Source organism: Notamacropus eugenii, chromosome 1 (genome assembly GCF_028372415.1).
Source record: "Notamacropus eugenii isolate mMacEug1 chromosome 1, mMacEug1.pri_v2, whole genome shotgun sequence".
Lineage (NCBI taxonomy): Eukaryota > Metazoa > Chordata > Mammalia > Diprotodontia > Macropodidae > Notamacropus > Notamacropus eugenii.
This window is the reverse complement of record NC_092872.1, coordinates 482,942,212-482,957,623: the sequence shown is the minus strand read 5'-3', so window position 1 is coordinate 482,957,623 and position 15,412 is coordinate 482,942,212. Positions and strand designations below refer to the sequence as shown.

At 42.4% G+C, this 15,412-nt stretch overlaps 1 protein-coding gene across 1 annotated transcript in view; it reads right to left on the bottom strand.

Annotated features, from left to right (window-relative positions):
• Positions 1-591: 591 nt before the first annotated feature.
• The window catches only part of AIF1L (allograft inflammatory factor 1 like), a 31,357-nt gene continuing 16,536 nt past the window's right edge, over positions 592-15,412 (bottom strand). Inside the window, exons 3-6 of the mRNA XM_072632749.1 lie at positions 15,277-15,343; positions 11,135-11,176; positions 5,687-5,849; positions 592-3,774 (exon numbers count right to left, since the gene is read on the bottom strand). Coding sequence (XP_072488850.1) covers positions 3,687-3,774; positions 5,687-5,849; positions 11,135-11,176; positions 15,277-15,343 — 360 coding nt within the window. The 3' untranslated portion in view covers positions 592-3,686. The remainder of the gene's footprint in view (positions 3,775-5,686; positions 5,850-11,134; positions 11,177-15,276; positions 15,344-15,412) is intronic.

Here is a 15,412-nt window from a genome sequence, read left to right as displayed (position 1 = left end):
GAAGGGTCAGTCTTAGGAGGACCTGGCTTTAAATCCTGCCTTTGCCACACATTGCTATGTGACTACAGACGAGTCACTAAATCTCTCACTGGCCCTGTTAACTCTCTAATATTTATGTTAGGGAAGAGATGGTGAACTGCATTGGTGAAATTTCCACCCTAGTAGTTCTGCCCATTCAATTCACAGGTACAAAAAAAAAGAACGCTCAGCACCTAGCTCACAGCCTTACATTGCTTTGTAAATGCTTGTGGAATTGAATTGAATGTGACCATGGGCAATTCTCATATCCGAGCTTCCATTTCCTCAGTGGGCATATCTGTACTTCCTATCTCACACAGAGTTGTTATGGAAGGGAGAGGGGCATTAAGATTGGTGAGACAGAACATTCCAGAGAGTGAGTCGAACTGGGAATGAGGTGAACATGGCTGGGGCCTCTCAAGAAATGGTGAGTCAATCCAGGGATGCAGGAGGATGAGACATCTCCTGGTGGTCAAGGTTGTAGGTGTGACTGCGTTATAAAACTGCATCAAGAGTGTATAACCTAAGCCCCATGTCAGTGGGCCCAGAAACTCCAAAATAAATAACCCCCAATGACCATTTTGTCCAGTTTATTTTCAGTCTATAGAAGTGACCCTCCCCACCCTGTGCTCCCCTCTCCCCAGACACACAAACATACAAACAGACACTTCACTCAGCTCAGGTGAACTCTTCGTTTTCAGTCACAAGAAAGGGTCCAAGCCCTTGGCGAAATCTGGTTGAGTTATAACTTGGTCAGACTTGCTCTTTCAAAAGTAAAAAGTCAGGATATGAAAATCCAGCACTTGTAAGTCCAAGGCAGAAAAGGCAAGCCGCAGAGACAAAAAGCAGCTCCTTAAATCCATCCAAGGTATCACCCTTACCAGAAATGGTTCTGTGCAAGGGGCAATTCCAACAAGTTGTAAGTCTCAATGAGCCATGGAGAAGGAGTTGATGTGTTTTATCAGAGGAAACCCCTTTCAAAGAGCAATATTTCCTTCTCTGCATCTTCTCTGAGCCCATGAGCAAATCACTTGCTCCCATTTCTTGGGGAAGTGGAAGGAAATGATCCCCAAGGCTTTCCTGGGGTCACAGAAAGCCACAGAACCCACTGAAAGAAGCCCAGCTCCTTCTTTCTTTTCTTCTAAGGGAGAATCATTGTATCTGTATCTGATTGGGATGCCAAAACAGACTTCATCTTGCTCAAAGCACATCCCAAAGAAAAAGAGACAGCAGTTTTAAAGGGGAAGGGGGAGATTTCAGCTGCTAGCTCTGTTGGTTGTCTTAAGGAAATAATAAGGGTAGAATTTATAAGGAGGAATGTTTCAAAGGTTAAACTTCAACTATGTTTGCACATATTGGTAGCTACTTGGGCCAAAATTCAACCACTCATAGCCAAAAAGGTTTCCTTGCTCCTGAACCTGTCAGGACCTGGTAGGCTCACATGCAACAATGACATGGCTCTCTATCTTAGCTTATTCACCCTGCCTCCAAGTTAATTCAGAAAACTCTTTGCTTAGCAGCATGTATTGCAATTAAGAATGGAGCAAGGTATAACACAGGCTAAGCCCTGCTCAGAATGGGGGCCATCCTAATATTCATAGATATGACTACTTACGTTTTTTCAGTCTTTCTCCCCCTGACAAGGTTGTAATTAACAACACCAAATAATACGGTAACATAGATCCACCCTCACTCCACCAAAGGGACCTAGGCAGTGACAAACTCCATCTTTGCCACGTTTTCTTCAGAGCTCTATTTATGCCTTTCTTGGTAAAGACATCCACGCTGGCATTACATGATCACCTGCTGCCCTGAGACTCAGCCATCCTGTCATACTATTATTGATGATAGGTCAATGCTATATAATAATCCCCTTCCACAGGCCCACTGCAATGCTGCTTCCAGAGAGACCTCCATATGGCTAGGCAGCTCAGACTTAAGGGTACTGTCTGTTAACTATGGATCAAGAGACTAACTTTGCAATTTCCTAAAAAAATTTCCAAGATTTAGCTTTCTGAAGCTAGGGAGGGCAGGAGGCAGAGAGGTCCTTTGATGAATGGACAGCCCACACAAATGGATTCCTCATGCTAATGCTAGACTATAAAGGCATGAACTGAGATACCCAGTCATCTTCATCTAGTTGTAGGATTTACACGAAGCATATACCTAGAATTTCTTTCTGGCTACCTTTCTCTGTCCTTTTATGCCACAAGAGACAGGTCTAGTCTCAGCTATTTACTAACAATGAGGTTGGACTAGAGGGTCTCCAGTTCTAATATTCCACGTTCCAAAATCCCTTCTAGTTCTAACATTCTGTTTCTGTAATACACTTAGGGATGCATCACAGATATCACACTCAGAAACCAGAGGTGTAACTTAATAACAAAGGTCAGATGAGGTTTGCAGGACACTAGGCCTTTGCTATCAAGAAGCATTAAAGCTTTCTGCAGAAAGTAAAAAACCAGCCAGGTCATGGTCAGAAGGGTTACCTCTTCTCCCCTAGTTCTATGAGATGTTCTTCATATGCCACTTTTTCATAGTGAGCCAGGTGTAACATTTTGATATTGGGGGTGTCAGTTCCCCACTAGCCTCTGATGCTGTTTTCAAGATTTTCCCTTGAAATGAGACTGAGACTGTGTTGACTCCCTGTGATGCTCCCATATCTACAGTTAGAAGAAAGTCCTCCGAATGTCCCCTCATCTTTTTCTCACATCTTTCTTGCCCCTGGAATAGACAGCATAAAGCCTAGTCTAACCTTCACTTCTCAGCCACCCAGGAGTTAGCTTGTTGTTCACCTCCGGGTCATCATTGGCCCCCTAGATGTGTTCACTTCCAGAGAGCAAGATCCCAAAGGTAATTCTGGTAATACTCTGCTGGGCCCAACTTTTTAGCTCTTCTTCCACACCCCCTCCCTTCTCAATCCTGGAGGCTTGATTTTAGCACCTTTACCTTCCTTCATTCATGATAACAGGAGTTGGCGCTTAGAGCTAGCAAAAGGCTACAGGAGACTTGGATCATACCAAATGAAAATGCTGTTGGCAGGATCTCTAGAAGACAGAGAGGTTCAGGAGCATCTGGGACCACAGAGCTGAGAGGGAAAAACTTAGTGGTAACCAGTTGTTTTGCTTACGTGCCTGGGTTTCTAGCATGCAATCTGTGAAAAAGGTATCTCTATCATGAGGAAGTCAGAGTTCTAAGGAAGGTAAAGTGAAATTCTGGCTCAGATCACCCCAAAAGCTACTGGCAGAAATGGGAAGCTAACTATAGGTCCTAAATCTAAGTCCTTTATCTCACTAATGGAGGGCACCTAATCTCACTCAGAGACCTCATGAAAGAAATAGTGGTCTCCAAGGATGGGTATTTGGTTTGACATCAGTGATACCCTGACATTCATCTCAAGTCTGATGAGACCTTCTGCAAAAGAAGGGAGGGACCAAAGGCACTGGATTCCTCCCATTTCTAACTCCTCTAAGGAAGATTAATTTGTGCCTTTAAAAAAAAAAATCACTAAAACTCTCTAATGTAAAAAAAGAAAAAAAACAAACCAACAAAGAACAAACAAAAAACACAAAACTTATAAGGGACAAACAAGAAAAGTCACAAGGAGACAGAAGAAGCCCCGTTGAGTGCTGGCCGGGGAAGCAGGCAGGCAGGCAGAGCAGGGACTTTCAGGGCAGGCTGGCAATGTCTCTCTCAGGAGGGGGACCAACAGGCTTGGGGGTACTCTCGTTGGCTTTTCCTTCAAACATCATGACTCTTTTGAGGGTGGGGAACAGAGAGAAAAGAAAATTGGATTAGGTTGGTATGTGTGTTCTCCTACAATTGGAATATGCCTTTTATTTACACAAACTTTTATACATGACCTCATCAGAATCTTACAACAACCTTATGAAGATAGCAGGTAGGATGGGAATTATTACTCTCATTTTACAGGGGAATAAATTGAGACTCAAAGTCTTTAAGCAACTCATCCTCGCATGGTTAGTAATTGGTGAAAGCAGAAGTGACCAGCCAGGTGTCAATGGATAGAGCACTGAAGTTGGAGTCAGGAAGACCTGGGATCAAATCCCACTTTAGGTACTTATTAGGCATGTGATCCCTTTAACTTTTCCCAGCATCAAGGTTCCTCATCTGTTAAAAGGGGGATAATGCAATTTCTGGGAGATTCTTAGCTGTGACATGCCAGTTAAGTTCCATGAAATTCCTGAGGTACTCAGGCATGGCATGCAATTGTTAGCTCCATGAAATTCACGGACCACCTAGCAAGCTTCAAAGTACACTGCATACCTTTAAGAACCACTGGTCTGTGGGGGAAGGAACCTTCTGACTTTGGCTCTTTTATTTCCAGTGATCATGTGACTAGGAGCAACTCCAGTCTGGTTCTACCTAGGACAGCCTGGGGCTACCTGAGTGAAGGTCAAGGGGGCAGTGAGATAGTAGGGATTTAAATTACTTACTACCCTCTGGTAATAAGAAACTAGCAGTTTCCAGTCGTAGCTGCTTTGCACAGAAATTTAAAGAAACTAAAATTGGCAATAATCACGTCAGGAATAGTAAATTTACTAAAAGGATCATAGATTTATTTTTTTTTTAAGGAAAGTCCTATTCTTCTCTACTAGGAATTAAGGCAAACTTTGAGAACAGAGTAGAATCATTGCTGTGCCCATGGAAAGATAGTGAGAGTCTGGGAGAGTGAAAAGAAGACAGCACGTGGGGGAAGAGCACATTATCTGAGCTGCAAGAGACTCTAGAGGTCCTCTAGTCCAATCCCATTTTACAAATAAGAAAACTGAGGCTCTAAGAGATTATATGGGTTGCCTAGGTCATACAGCTATTGAGCATCTGAGGCAGGATTTTAACCCAGATCTTTCTGATTCCTAGCCCAGTACTCTATCCACTATGACATTCTGCTGTTGGTCAGTCATTTTTCAGTTGTATCTCACTCTCTGTAACCCCATTTGGGATTTTCTTGGCAAAGATACTGGAGTAATTTGCCATTTCCTTCTCCAGCTCATTTTACAGATAAGCAAACTAAGGCAAACAGGGTTAAGTGATTTGCCTAGGGTCACACAGCTAGTAAGTGTCTGAGGCCACATTTGAACTCAGAAAGATGAGTCTTCCTAACTCCAGACCTGGCGCTCAATGCACTATGGCACCACCTAACTGCCCACTATGCCACATGGCTACTTAAATATCAATGTAAGCAGATGGAGAGGTACAGTTATTGGGAATCAAAAGGCCTGAATGATAATAATTCCCATTTGTATCATGTATGAAAGTTCCTAGGACCTTGAAGGAGTATTAGGGTTTTGAAAGCATTATCTCATGGAATTCTCTTGCCAACTCTGCCTCTAAGTTCTTATGTGACCTTGGGTAGGTTGCTTCTCCTTTCATGGCTTGTTTTCTCCTCTGTAGGATGGGAGTTGAATTAAATAATCTCTAAGATTCTCTAACAGCCTTCCATTCTGCGATGTCTCTAAATAACCCATATACACCTCTTCAAGGATGAGAAACAATGGACTGCGTGGGATGGATTCAGTAAAGAGGTAAGGACAAAGGCAGGAGTGCAGGGAGACCAGAATGCAAAGTCCCAGGTTGGGAAACACGCCTGCACAGAAAGGTTTTGGCTTCGAGGCTTGGGAAGGTGGGTTCTGGGAGTGCTACTCACAGCTTGAGGACAGCGGAACGTTTGCCAAGCATCATGTTCACGAAATCCCGGTAGGAGATGGTATCACTGACCCCACCTGTCACCTCGGAGATTATCTTCTTCATCTCCAGGTGGGTCTTCGGGACACCTAACTTCTCCATCATCCTTTTCAGGGACATCAGGTCTGCCAGGGAAAAAGCAAATTTTCTGAACTTGAACAAACTATATATACAAGGAAGACTGCCAGTCCAGGATATACATTTTTCTCTTCTCTTTTTCCTCACTTTCCTCTTCTTAATGACAGCAGGGTTGAGCTAGATCAGGTGTCAAACTCAATGCTGCTCCCCATGAAACACAGGTGGGAAGTGTTTAACAAAACAAATAAAAATACAACACAACATAGACAATGTTAAATCGTGACATATGTGGTCTGCAGAGATTCTTTCTATTTGAGTTTGACTTCACTGGACTGGATGACATCTAACAGGCCTTGCCTGCTCAGACATTCAATGGTCATTGTGTCTTCTAAGATCCTTTCTAGCTTTAGGATTTATGATTTTCTCTATAAAGGTACAGAGCATGGGATTCTCTCCTAAGGAGAGGTATGTCCCAGTAGGAGTAAGGGAGTCAAAGCTTGGTTTGACAAAGAAGAGATGAGAAAATGGATCTTCTTTCTTTGCAAAGGGTGAAGGCCTGGCTGTAGAACATGACATATACGGTTGGTCTTAGTTGATGTACTGGTTAAATACACAGAACTTCTTCCCCCCTCTTCTTGTTTTGTTCCAAAGGATACTCTCTGGGTAGGGAAGGGAAAAGGATACATATGGAAATGAACATCATATAAAAGATATCAATAAATATTAAGATTATTTGAAAATGTAAATGGGGTCAGAGTGTGTCTGACCATGCCACTCCCTGCTTAAGAACCTTCTAGGACTCACTCTTGCCCTGAGGATAAAATACAAACTCCCATACTGCGAATTATTTTGTTTTCCTCAATATTTGTTTGGATTACATCACTCTTTACTCTAATCACTATTTACCTTGAAATATACCAGTTGGAATGTAGGCTTGAGGGTACACTGCTTGCTTCATTTTTTTTTTTTTTTTGAGGTAATCAGTATTAAGTGACTTGCCCAGGGACAAGCAGCTAGTAAGTATCTGAGGCTGGATTTGAACTTAGGTCTTCCTGACTGCAGGGCCAGTGCTCTAGCCACTTCGACACCTAGCTGCCTCCTTGTTTCATTCTTTATATTTGTATTTCCAGTACAGAGTAGAGTGCTAGGCACACAAAAAGTTCTTGATAAATGCTTGCTAATAGATAGATCAATACTTATTTGCATATTCCTGAGCTCCTATTAAAAGATAAGTTTATCACAGGCTGAGATTGCATCTTTACATCCCCAGAACAGAGCACAGGGTCTTGTCATCCAGTAGGTGCTTAATAAATGTTCGATGGATTGTTGAAGGAGGTTACAGTAGGGGTCATTCCTGCCTCCTGTTGCCTACTTCCTGCAATAGAGTCAGGTCTCTGTTGACTGTGGCTTCTTTCTTAGTTTCATGGTAGGGTGGGGGCAGCAAGTTGGCAAGTCAACTTGTACTTTATGCAATTCAGCAGAACAGCTCCTCACAACGTCCCCCAACCCACGGGGAAGTGAAGGGGCACCTCCCCAGCTGGGAGGAACTGAGATGCCAAAAATACCACACAGAGCAGGAAAACAAACAAGAAAAAAATGCAAGAAAAACAAAGAAGGCACACACAGGCAAAAACCCCCCACCCCTGTGGAGCTGGTGCTTTGGACTGAACCCCACCCCAGTCCCAACCCCTTCCCCTCCACCACCCTTGCTCTCCTGTGAAACAATGCATTATCAGCTACCAGAGGAGGAGACTGCCAGGCTAGTTTCAAGACTTTGGGAAACAGTGGCTCAGGATGACAGGGTCTGGGCAAATGGGAGTGAGACCAGCCTACTCCCTTCTTTCTCTCCCTCTCCCTCCCTCCCTTTTTCTCTCTCTCTAAAAATTTTTGACATAAAATTTCATTGATATATTTTGTTTTTTACACCCCTACAATTTTTCCTAGTAATCTCAACCTTTCTACTTCTCAGAGAATCTGGGGCCATCTCTAGTCATCCTGATTTATATCTGGCCACTGGACCCAGATGGCTCTGGAGGTAAGAGCGAAGCTGGTGACTTTGCATAGCCCTCCCTCACTTAAATCCAATTCACTTGTAAGTCATGGCATCACCTCCCTGATGCCATGGTCCTCTTTGAGAATGAAGGGCAAACGTAACCTCTCAGAAAGCCATCCCATATGACAAATAATATATTTTTAAATTTTACTTTTCCCCCCCCAAAGACCAGCCATTTCTCTAGTTCCTAACTTTCTACCCTTGCACTTTACAAAAGGATGTTGGTGGCACCTTGCCTACCCAGCCTTGTACCAAAGATGAACAGAGAAATGCCACATTACCTTCCTTAAAATACATATTTCCTCTATCACAAATATATACATATATATGTATATGTATGCATGGTCAGGACCTGTGATTTCATCAGTATGATGAACCTTCAACAAAGGAATTCTCTTGACTCTTGTCATACTGACATCTGCTTTGCAACTTCACAAAATTAAAGGCTTTGGGAGTTGGTAGGGATCTCAGAAGCCACCTAGTTCAGTCCACAGATGAAAATGCTCTATTGACTGACATTTAGATCCTAACTCTGTCATCCACTGTGTTAATTATCTAACCAATCAATTAATAAATTTATTAAGCATGTATTAAGCAAGTGGTATCATGTACCACTGTGCTAAGCACTGGAGATACAAAAAGAGCCAAAAGTGAGTCTCTGCCTTCAAGGAGTTTACAATCTAATGGGAGAGACAACAGGCAAGCAAATATATACAAAGTGAGCTATATACAAGATAAATAGAAGATAATTAAAAGAGAGAAGGCACCGGAATTAAGAGGAGTTTGAGAAGGCTTCCTGTAGAAGGTGAGATTTTAGTTGGGATTTAAAGGAAGCCATGGAGATCAGTAGTTAGAGCAGAGGAGGGGGAGCCAGCCAGAAAAGCTGAGAGATGGAGGATCTGGCTTGTGGAACAGCCAGGAGGCTGGTGTCACTGGATTGAAGGATACCTGTCTGGAAGGAAGATGCAGGAACACTGGAAAGGTATGAAGGACTTTAAATGCCAAAATGAGTATTTTGGATTTGATCCTGGAGGCAATAGGGAGTCACCAGAGTTTATTGAATGGAGGGATGATATGATTGGTTCTTTGCTTTAGGAAATTCACTTTAAAGGCTGAATGGAGGATGGCTGGAGTGGGGAGAGATTTGAGGCAGGTAGACTTACCAGCAGGTTATTGTAACAATCCAGGCATGAGGTGATGAGAATCTACACTAGAGTGGTGGCAGTATTGGAGGAGAGAAAGGGGTATATTCTAGAGATGGTGCAAATCAACAGGCTTTGGCAACAGATTGGATGGGGGTTGGGGAAAAGCCAGTAAGTCAGTTAATAAATATTAAGTACCTACTATGTGCCTGGTACTGTGCTAAACATTGGGGAAACAAAAAGATGCAAAAGACAGTCTTTTCCCTCAAGGAGCTCATAATCTAATGGGAGACTGCAAGAAAACAAATATGTATAAGCAATCTGTATTCAGGAAAAATAGGAAATTAGGAAAATAGGAAAAAGAAGGAAGGTGATAGAATTAAGAAGGGTTGGGAAAGATTTCCTGTAAAAGATGGGATTTTAGCTGGGACTTGAAGGAAGTCAGGAAAGCCAGGAGACTCCCAGTTTTCTGTGATCTGCAAGTTTGATGAGCATACCACCTACTTTTATCCAAGCCATTGATAAAGGGCCAAACATAGATCCTTTAAGCATTTCTCTGGAGACCTCCTGCAGCTTTGATATGAAAATAGTAATGACTATTTTTGTTGGGCCACTCAACCAGTTCTGAACCCAGCTGACTGTACTATTGTCTGATTCATATCTCTCCATCTTATTTATAAAAATAGTATGAGAACTTTATCAAGGTAACCCATATCTATAGTATTCTCAGCTACTATTGTCCAAAAAGGAACTTAGTTTAGTCTGGTATGACCTATTCTTGGTAAAGTCATATTTGTAATCATAGTTTCAATTTTTAAATATTTGCCAACCATCTCTTTAATGATCCATTCTAGAATTTTCCCAGGAGCCGAGTTTACTGGCCTATAGTTTACTATTGGCACAGAGGGTTACCCAGAGGGACACAACCAGTATGTGTCAGACGCAGGACATTCTGAGTCTTAAGACTTACTCTCTATCCACTATGTTCAAGCTGCTTAAACCGCCTAAAAATGTTTTTTATTATGTCTGTGTTTGATTTTTTTTGGGGGGGGGGGGCAGTTGGAGTTAAATGACTTGCCCAGAGTCATACAGCTAACAAATGACTGAGGCCAGATTTGAATGCAGATCCTCCTGACTCCAGGGCAGTGCCCTATCCACTGTACCACTTAGCTGTCCTTGTTTGATTATTTAAAAAGAAAATTGAGACAAATAGCATGAGAACAAGAAGCTAAGGTCTTCTAAAGGCATTTGACTTCTTGTCTACTTCTAAAATAGTAGAAACATATCTGGGGCCAGGACACAGTTCAATATCCTTCATTCTCCATATATCCCTCTCAGATCTAAAGTTTCAGGCAAATTGCTGAGAATGGAGGTAGACTTTGGAAGAAATGGAAGGCCTAAAGAGGAGTGAGAAGCCAAAGGTTATCAGTTGATGCCAGAGGCTAGGCTTAGCTTCAGCAGTAACCAATTGGCCTCAGTAAAAGCCTTTCACTTTGGAGTCTGGGAGATGGGAAAAACCCTGAAACAGTAAGTACACTTCCTAGAAGCTCAAACTTCTCTGGAAATGTTACAAATGGGGGTGGGGATGAGGGGAGAGGAAAAGTACCAAAGAGGTAAACTTAGGCTTGATGTCAGTAAAAGTATTCAAAGAATCAAGAGCTATCTAAAATGGAATGGTCTTCTTTCTGAGATAGGGGGTTCCTACTCCTCGAATGTCTTCAAGCAGTGGCTAGATGCTCATTTGTCATGCATCAGTTGAATGAGTTTCCCTCTAAATTCTGTCATTCTCTCCCAATCACATCCATAGGTCAGTGTGAACTCTCACTCATCACCGTTGGGTATGTCTTCTGTATGCATGCATTTCCCTTCCCACCTTCCCTCTCCTTTACTCTCCTCCATGCTGGACCATCTCCAGTCATTCTGATCGATATCTGGCTACTGAACCCAGATGGCTCTGGAGGAGAAGGTGAGGTTGCACAGTCCTCCCTCCCTTAAATATAACTCACTTCCAAGTCATGGTATTATCTTCCTGATGACACGGTCCTCTTCAAGAAAAAGGACACACCACCACCACAACGACCCACCTCCATAGGATTTCCCAGCGCAGCCCTGTTTAGTCCTCAGTGAATTGACTTACCAATTTCTCCTTCATTGTTCAGGTCAAATTCCATATACTTCTCTGGAAGACAGAGTAAGAGTCTATGTTAGATAGAGTCCAGGGAAAGCAACAAACAAGAACTTCATCAAAGGGCCAGACTATCTCAGCATCAGTTGGCTCAGAGAAACAGGAATGGGGAAAGGAGAGCACAGAACTGAGTCAGAAGGCTTGGGTTTAAGTCCTAGCTTTAAGACTTCTGAGCTGTGTGACTGTGGGCAAGTTGCTTAATTCTGAGCCTCAGTTTTCTCATCTGTAAAATGAGGATGATAATGATGATACTCCCATCCTCATAGAACTGTTGTGAGGGAAACACTTTATAAACCTTCAAAAATAACATAAATGTGAATTATTATTTTCTTGGCAGTCTACTCAGAGAACTAGCATTTTCTTTCATCCTTATTCACATTCCTCCACTGACATCCAGTTTATCTTGAAAGGAAGGGTTTAACCTCTCTGAGACCCAGCCCTTTCTGGAAAGTGGAGGTAATGTTACCTGCTTCCTCCCTGTCTTTCTGTAATACTATGAAGATAATAAGAAATTGTGGAGAAACAAGTCCATCCATTCATTACTGGTGGAATTACAAGCTTGCAGAATCTTTTTAGGGAATAGTCTGGCAATGTGTAGTAAAAGTCACAAAAATAATCACACTCTTCTACCCAATTGTTGGGAATACACCCTTAAAGAGTCATTTTGAAAAAGAGCAATCTGTTAAAAAAAAATTTCAAAGCAGCATTTTATATGGATATATAGATATACACACATATATTTATGTATATATGTATATACGTGTATAATTGCAAAACAAAGATGGAAAAACAACCCAAATATCTAACAATAGAGGAATTAAGGGTTAAATTATAGTACATGAATATAATGGAAGACTATAATGCATTTGAGACCAATAAACTGGAGGAATTAAAAAAAAAAACTTTGTAAGGAATAAGCATCGTAAGGTGGCAAGAGTCCTGGATTTGTAGTCTGAGGTTCTGGGTTTGAATTTTACCTCTGCTACTTGCTACCTGTGACTTTGGGCAAGTTTTTTGACCTCTCTGTTTCTGGTTCCTTATCTGTAAAATGATGAAGTTGGACCAATGGCTGCTAAGGTCCCTCCCATCTCTAGATCTATGATTCTATGACCCTAAGACCTTTATAGAGTAATGCAAAGGGACCGCTCCTCCAAAAAAAGCAAAACTAGAAGGACAGAATACACTATGTCTATATGATAGCACAATAAATGAGAAAACAAGAAATTCTGATGTGGACTTAGAAACTAAAAGGCCTTTTGCTGAAAGTGGGATGAGTCTTTTAAAAAAATTTTATTTATTTAATTTTTAATTTCTGGAATAAAATAAGCGTTTCCATAATGTAGTATAATAAAAAAAATATGATTGCACATGAAACTGCAAATCTATTATGTACAACTTGCTATTCTTTTTAAATATATAATAAAGTTATCAGGGAACTTTCTTTTTCCCTTTTTTTCTGAGTCTTGAAGAAAGTCAGGGAGACCTAAGAGATAGAGATGAGGCAACTAAATTAAATTAAAAAGTACCAAAAAGTTTTTACGATACTTCACTGAAATTAAGATGTACTAACCAAGTTTAGTTGGTTGTGTTGATTTTTAGTAATGTTTTTAGTAAAATATTTAATTTTCCAAAAAAAGTGATCAGTGAGATGACACATAGGAGATTCTTTGAACCACTAGGAAGAAAGGTAGTCTAATTATCTATGAGATTGAGGGGAAAAAAGAAATGTAATGAAAGGGAATGTTGTCCAACCTCTCCTCTCCAGTATCCTTTGCTAGGTTTTGATCTGTGTGACATAAGCTCCTGTGTCACATGGGCATCCTCTAAGGTTCTGTCATGAGCTTCCTCTCTACTCTAAACTCTCTTAGTTGGTAAACTCCTCAGCTCTCAAAAGCTCAAGTATCATCTGTATGCAGATGATTCCCAGACGTACACATCCACACCTAGTCTCTCTCTTGAGCTACAGTCTCCAACTGCCTCTTGGACATCTTGAGCCAGTGTCCTACCGGCATCTTAAAGTCAACATTCCCCCACCTTCTGAACTTTCCTATTAGTGTTGAGGTGACTGCCTTGCCTCAAGTCTCTCCTCCACTCAGCTGCCAAAGTGATTATCCTAAAGGGTGAGCCTGATCATGCTACATCCTATTCATTGAACTCCGATGGCTTCCCATTACTTCCGGAATCAAATATAAACTACTATTTGGCATTATGCTCTTTTCAACCTGTTCCCTCTGCACCTTTTCTGCTTTCTTACCTCTCTGGACTTTGCCACCATGACCCAGCTGCCTTTTCATCCTGGAACATCCCTCCTCCAGGCAGGCCTCCGTTATCCACTGGTGTGTTCCTTCTGGGTCCTTCACTTTGGGAATGGGCACAAACCAACTATGGTTCATTCTCCTCCTAGCTGTGCTTCTGACTCTCTGGACCTCATCCCCTCACACAATACCTTCTCCATCTTCCCTTTTCCCTCTGCCTTTTCAGCTCCCTTTTTTTGTATCTCCCCTCACACACATTAGAATGTAAGCTCTTTGAGGGCAGGAATTGTCTTTATTTTTGCTTGTAATTATATCCCCAGACACTCAATTTTCTGTCTCTCGTGCCTGGCAGGCTCTACTTGCTCACCTCCACTTCTCGTTTCTTTAGCTTCCTTCAAGACTGCAAGAAGCCATGCAACGATTTAAGACAGTTCTATGAGGGAAAATGCTACTCACCTCCAGAGAAAGAACTATGGAGTCTGAGTGCAGATCAAAGCATACTATTTTCTCTTTTTTGTTCTTTCTCATAGTTTTTCCCTTTTGTTCTGATTCTTCTTTTACAACATAACTAATGTGGAAATATGGCTAATAGGATCGTTCATGTATAGCAGAATGCATGCTGTCTTGGGGAAGGGGGAGGGAAAAATTTAGAACTCAAAAAAAATTCACTTATAAAAGGGAATGTTGAAAATTAAAAATTAATTAAAGAAAAAAAAGACTGCAAGAGGCCTTTCCCAGTCTACTCCGCCACTAACACCCTCTCTCTGAGACTGCCTTCTACCCATCCTGGATCTACTTTGTATATATCCAGTTATTTGTATCTGGTCTCCCCCTTTAGATAGGGAGCTCTTTGAGGGCAGGGACCATGGTTTTTGGTCTTTCTTTGTAACCTCAGTCCTTAGCGCACTTTGTAAGTGTGTAGTAAATATTTGTAGACTGACTGGCTGATAGCATGCTATAAAGTTTGTTTGCTTAGGGTCACGAAGTTGTCTATTACTGCTTGTGTGTCCTGCCCAAGGACAAAGCTTCCTCTGCCCCATGTGTATGGACCCTCCAGAAAAGATTTACCCACTCACACTCCTTACATATATATTTCTTCTTTGGGGGGGATTGCTGGCTGGAAGCTGGAAGGCATGGCCTGAGACAGAAGAGTCTTTATGCTGCCTCTTTTCCAACATGGGCTCCATGTTCATGTTTTCTTTTCATCCCGTGCTGCTGGGATTCAATGGGCAGAAATCCTGTCCCCCTGCCCCGGTGCAGCTACACAAATGCCCATTCTCCACAGGGGCTCCTGAGACACTCTGCTTGGAGGGGGAGAGGGCAGCTCACAATGGACCAATTGTGCAAGGCTACAGAGAGCCAGTGGGGCTCGGATAGCAAAGCAGAAAAAAGCCAGCCAGGCAAACCTGAGGCAGGGGAGGAAGAGAGGAAAAGGAGGAAGGGTCTTGCCTAGGGTGGACTCTAGGGCAGGGAGCCCTAAAGGTGTGGAAAGTATCTTCTGGGCAGGAAAGGTCAAAGTGAGCGCCAGTCTGAGGGACCAAGAAAGGAATAGGAGGGCAAAAACTCTTCCCTCAGTAGGGTTCACTGAGAACCCCCACACTCGGTGTATCCGGCCTGGATTTCACAAAGGGACAGGGTGAGTTCCAAAATGGATATAAGGTCATGGCCCAGACCCATGGGACAGAGATCTATCTGGCTGCTTTGTTTGCTGCCCAAGGAATGAATCCAAAGAGAACAAGGGACAAGTCAACATCAACTGACCCTGGGCTTTCCCAGGACAGAGGGCTTCGTCTGGAAGCCCTCCCAGAGGGGTTCCGGGGGCTGCCAGCCCAGGCTTACCCTTGAAGGCTGTGAGTTTTTCCTCCAGATTTTCTTCATCACTGTATTTCTGGTCACAGAGAAATTCCTGAGAGAGAGAGGAACAGTCCTCAGGGGAGGGGAAGACAAGGAGGGCGGATTCAATGACAAAAGTTCA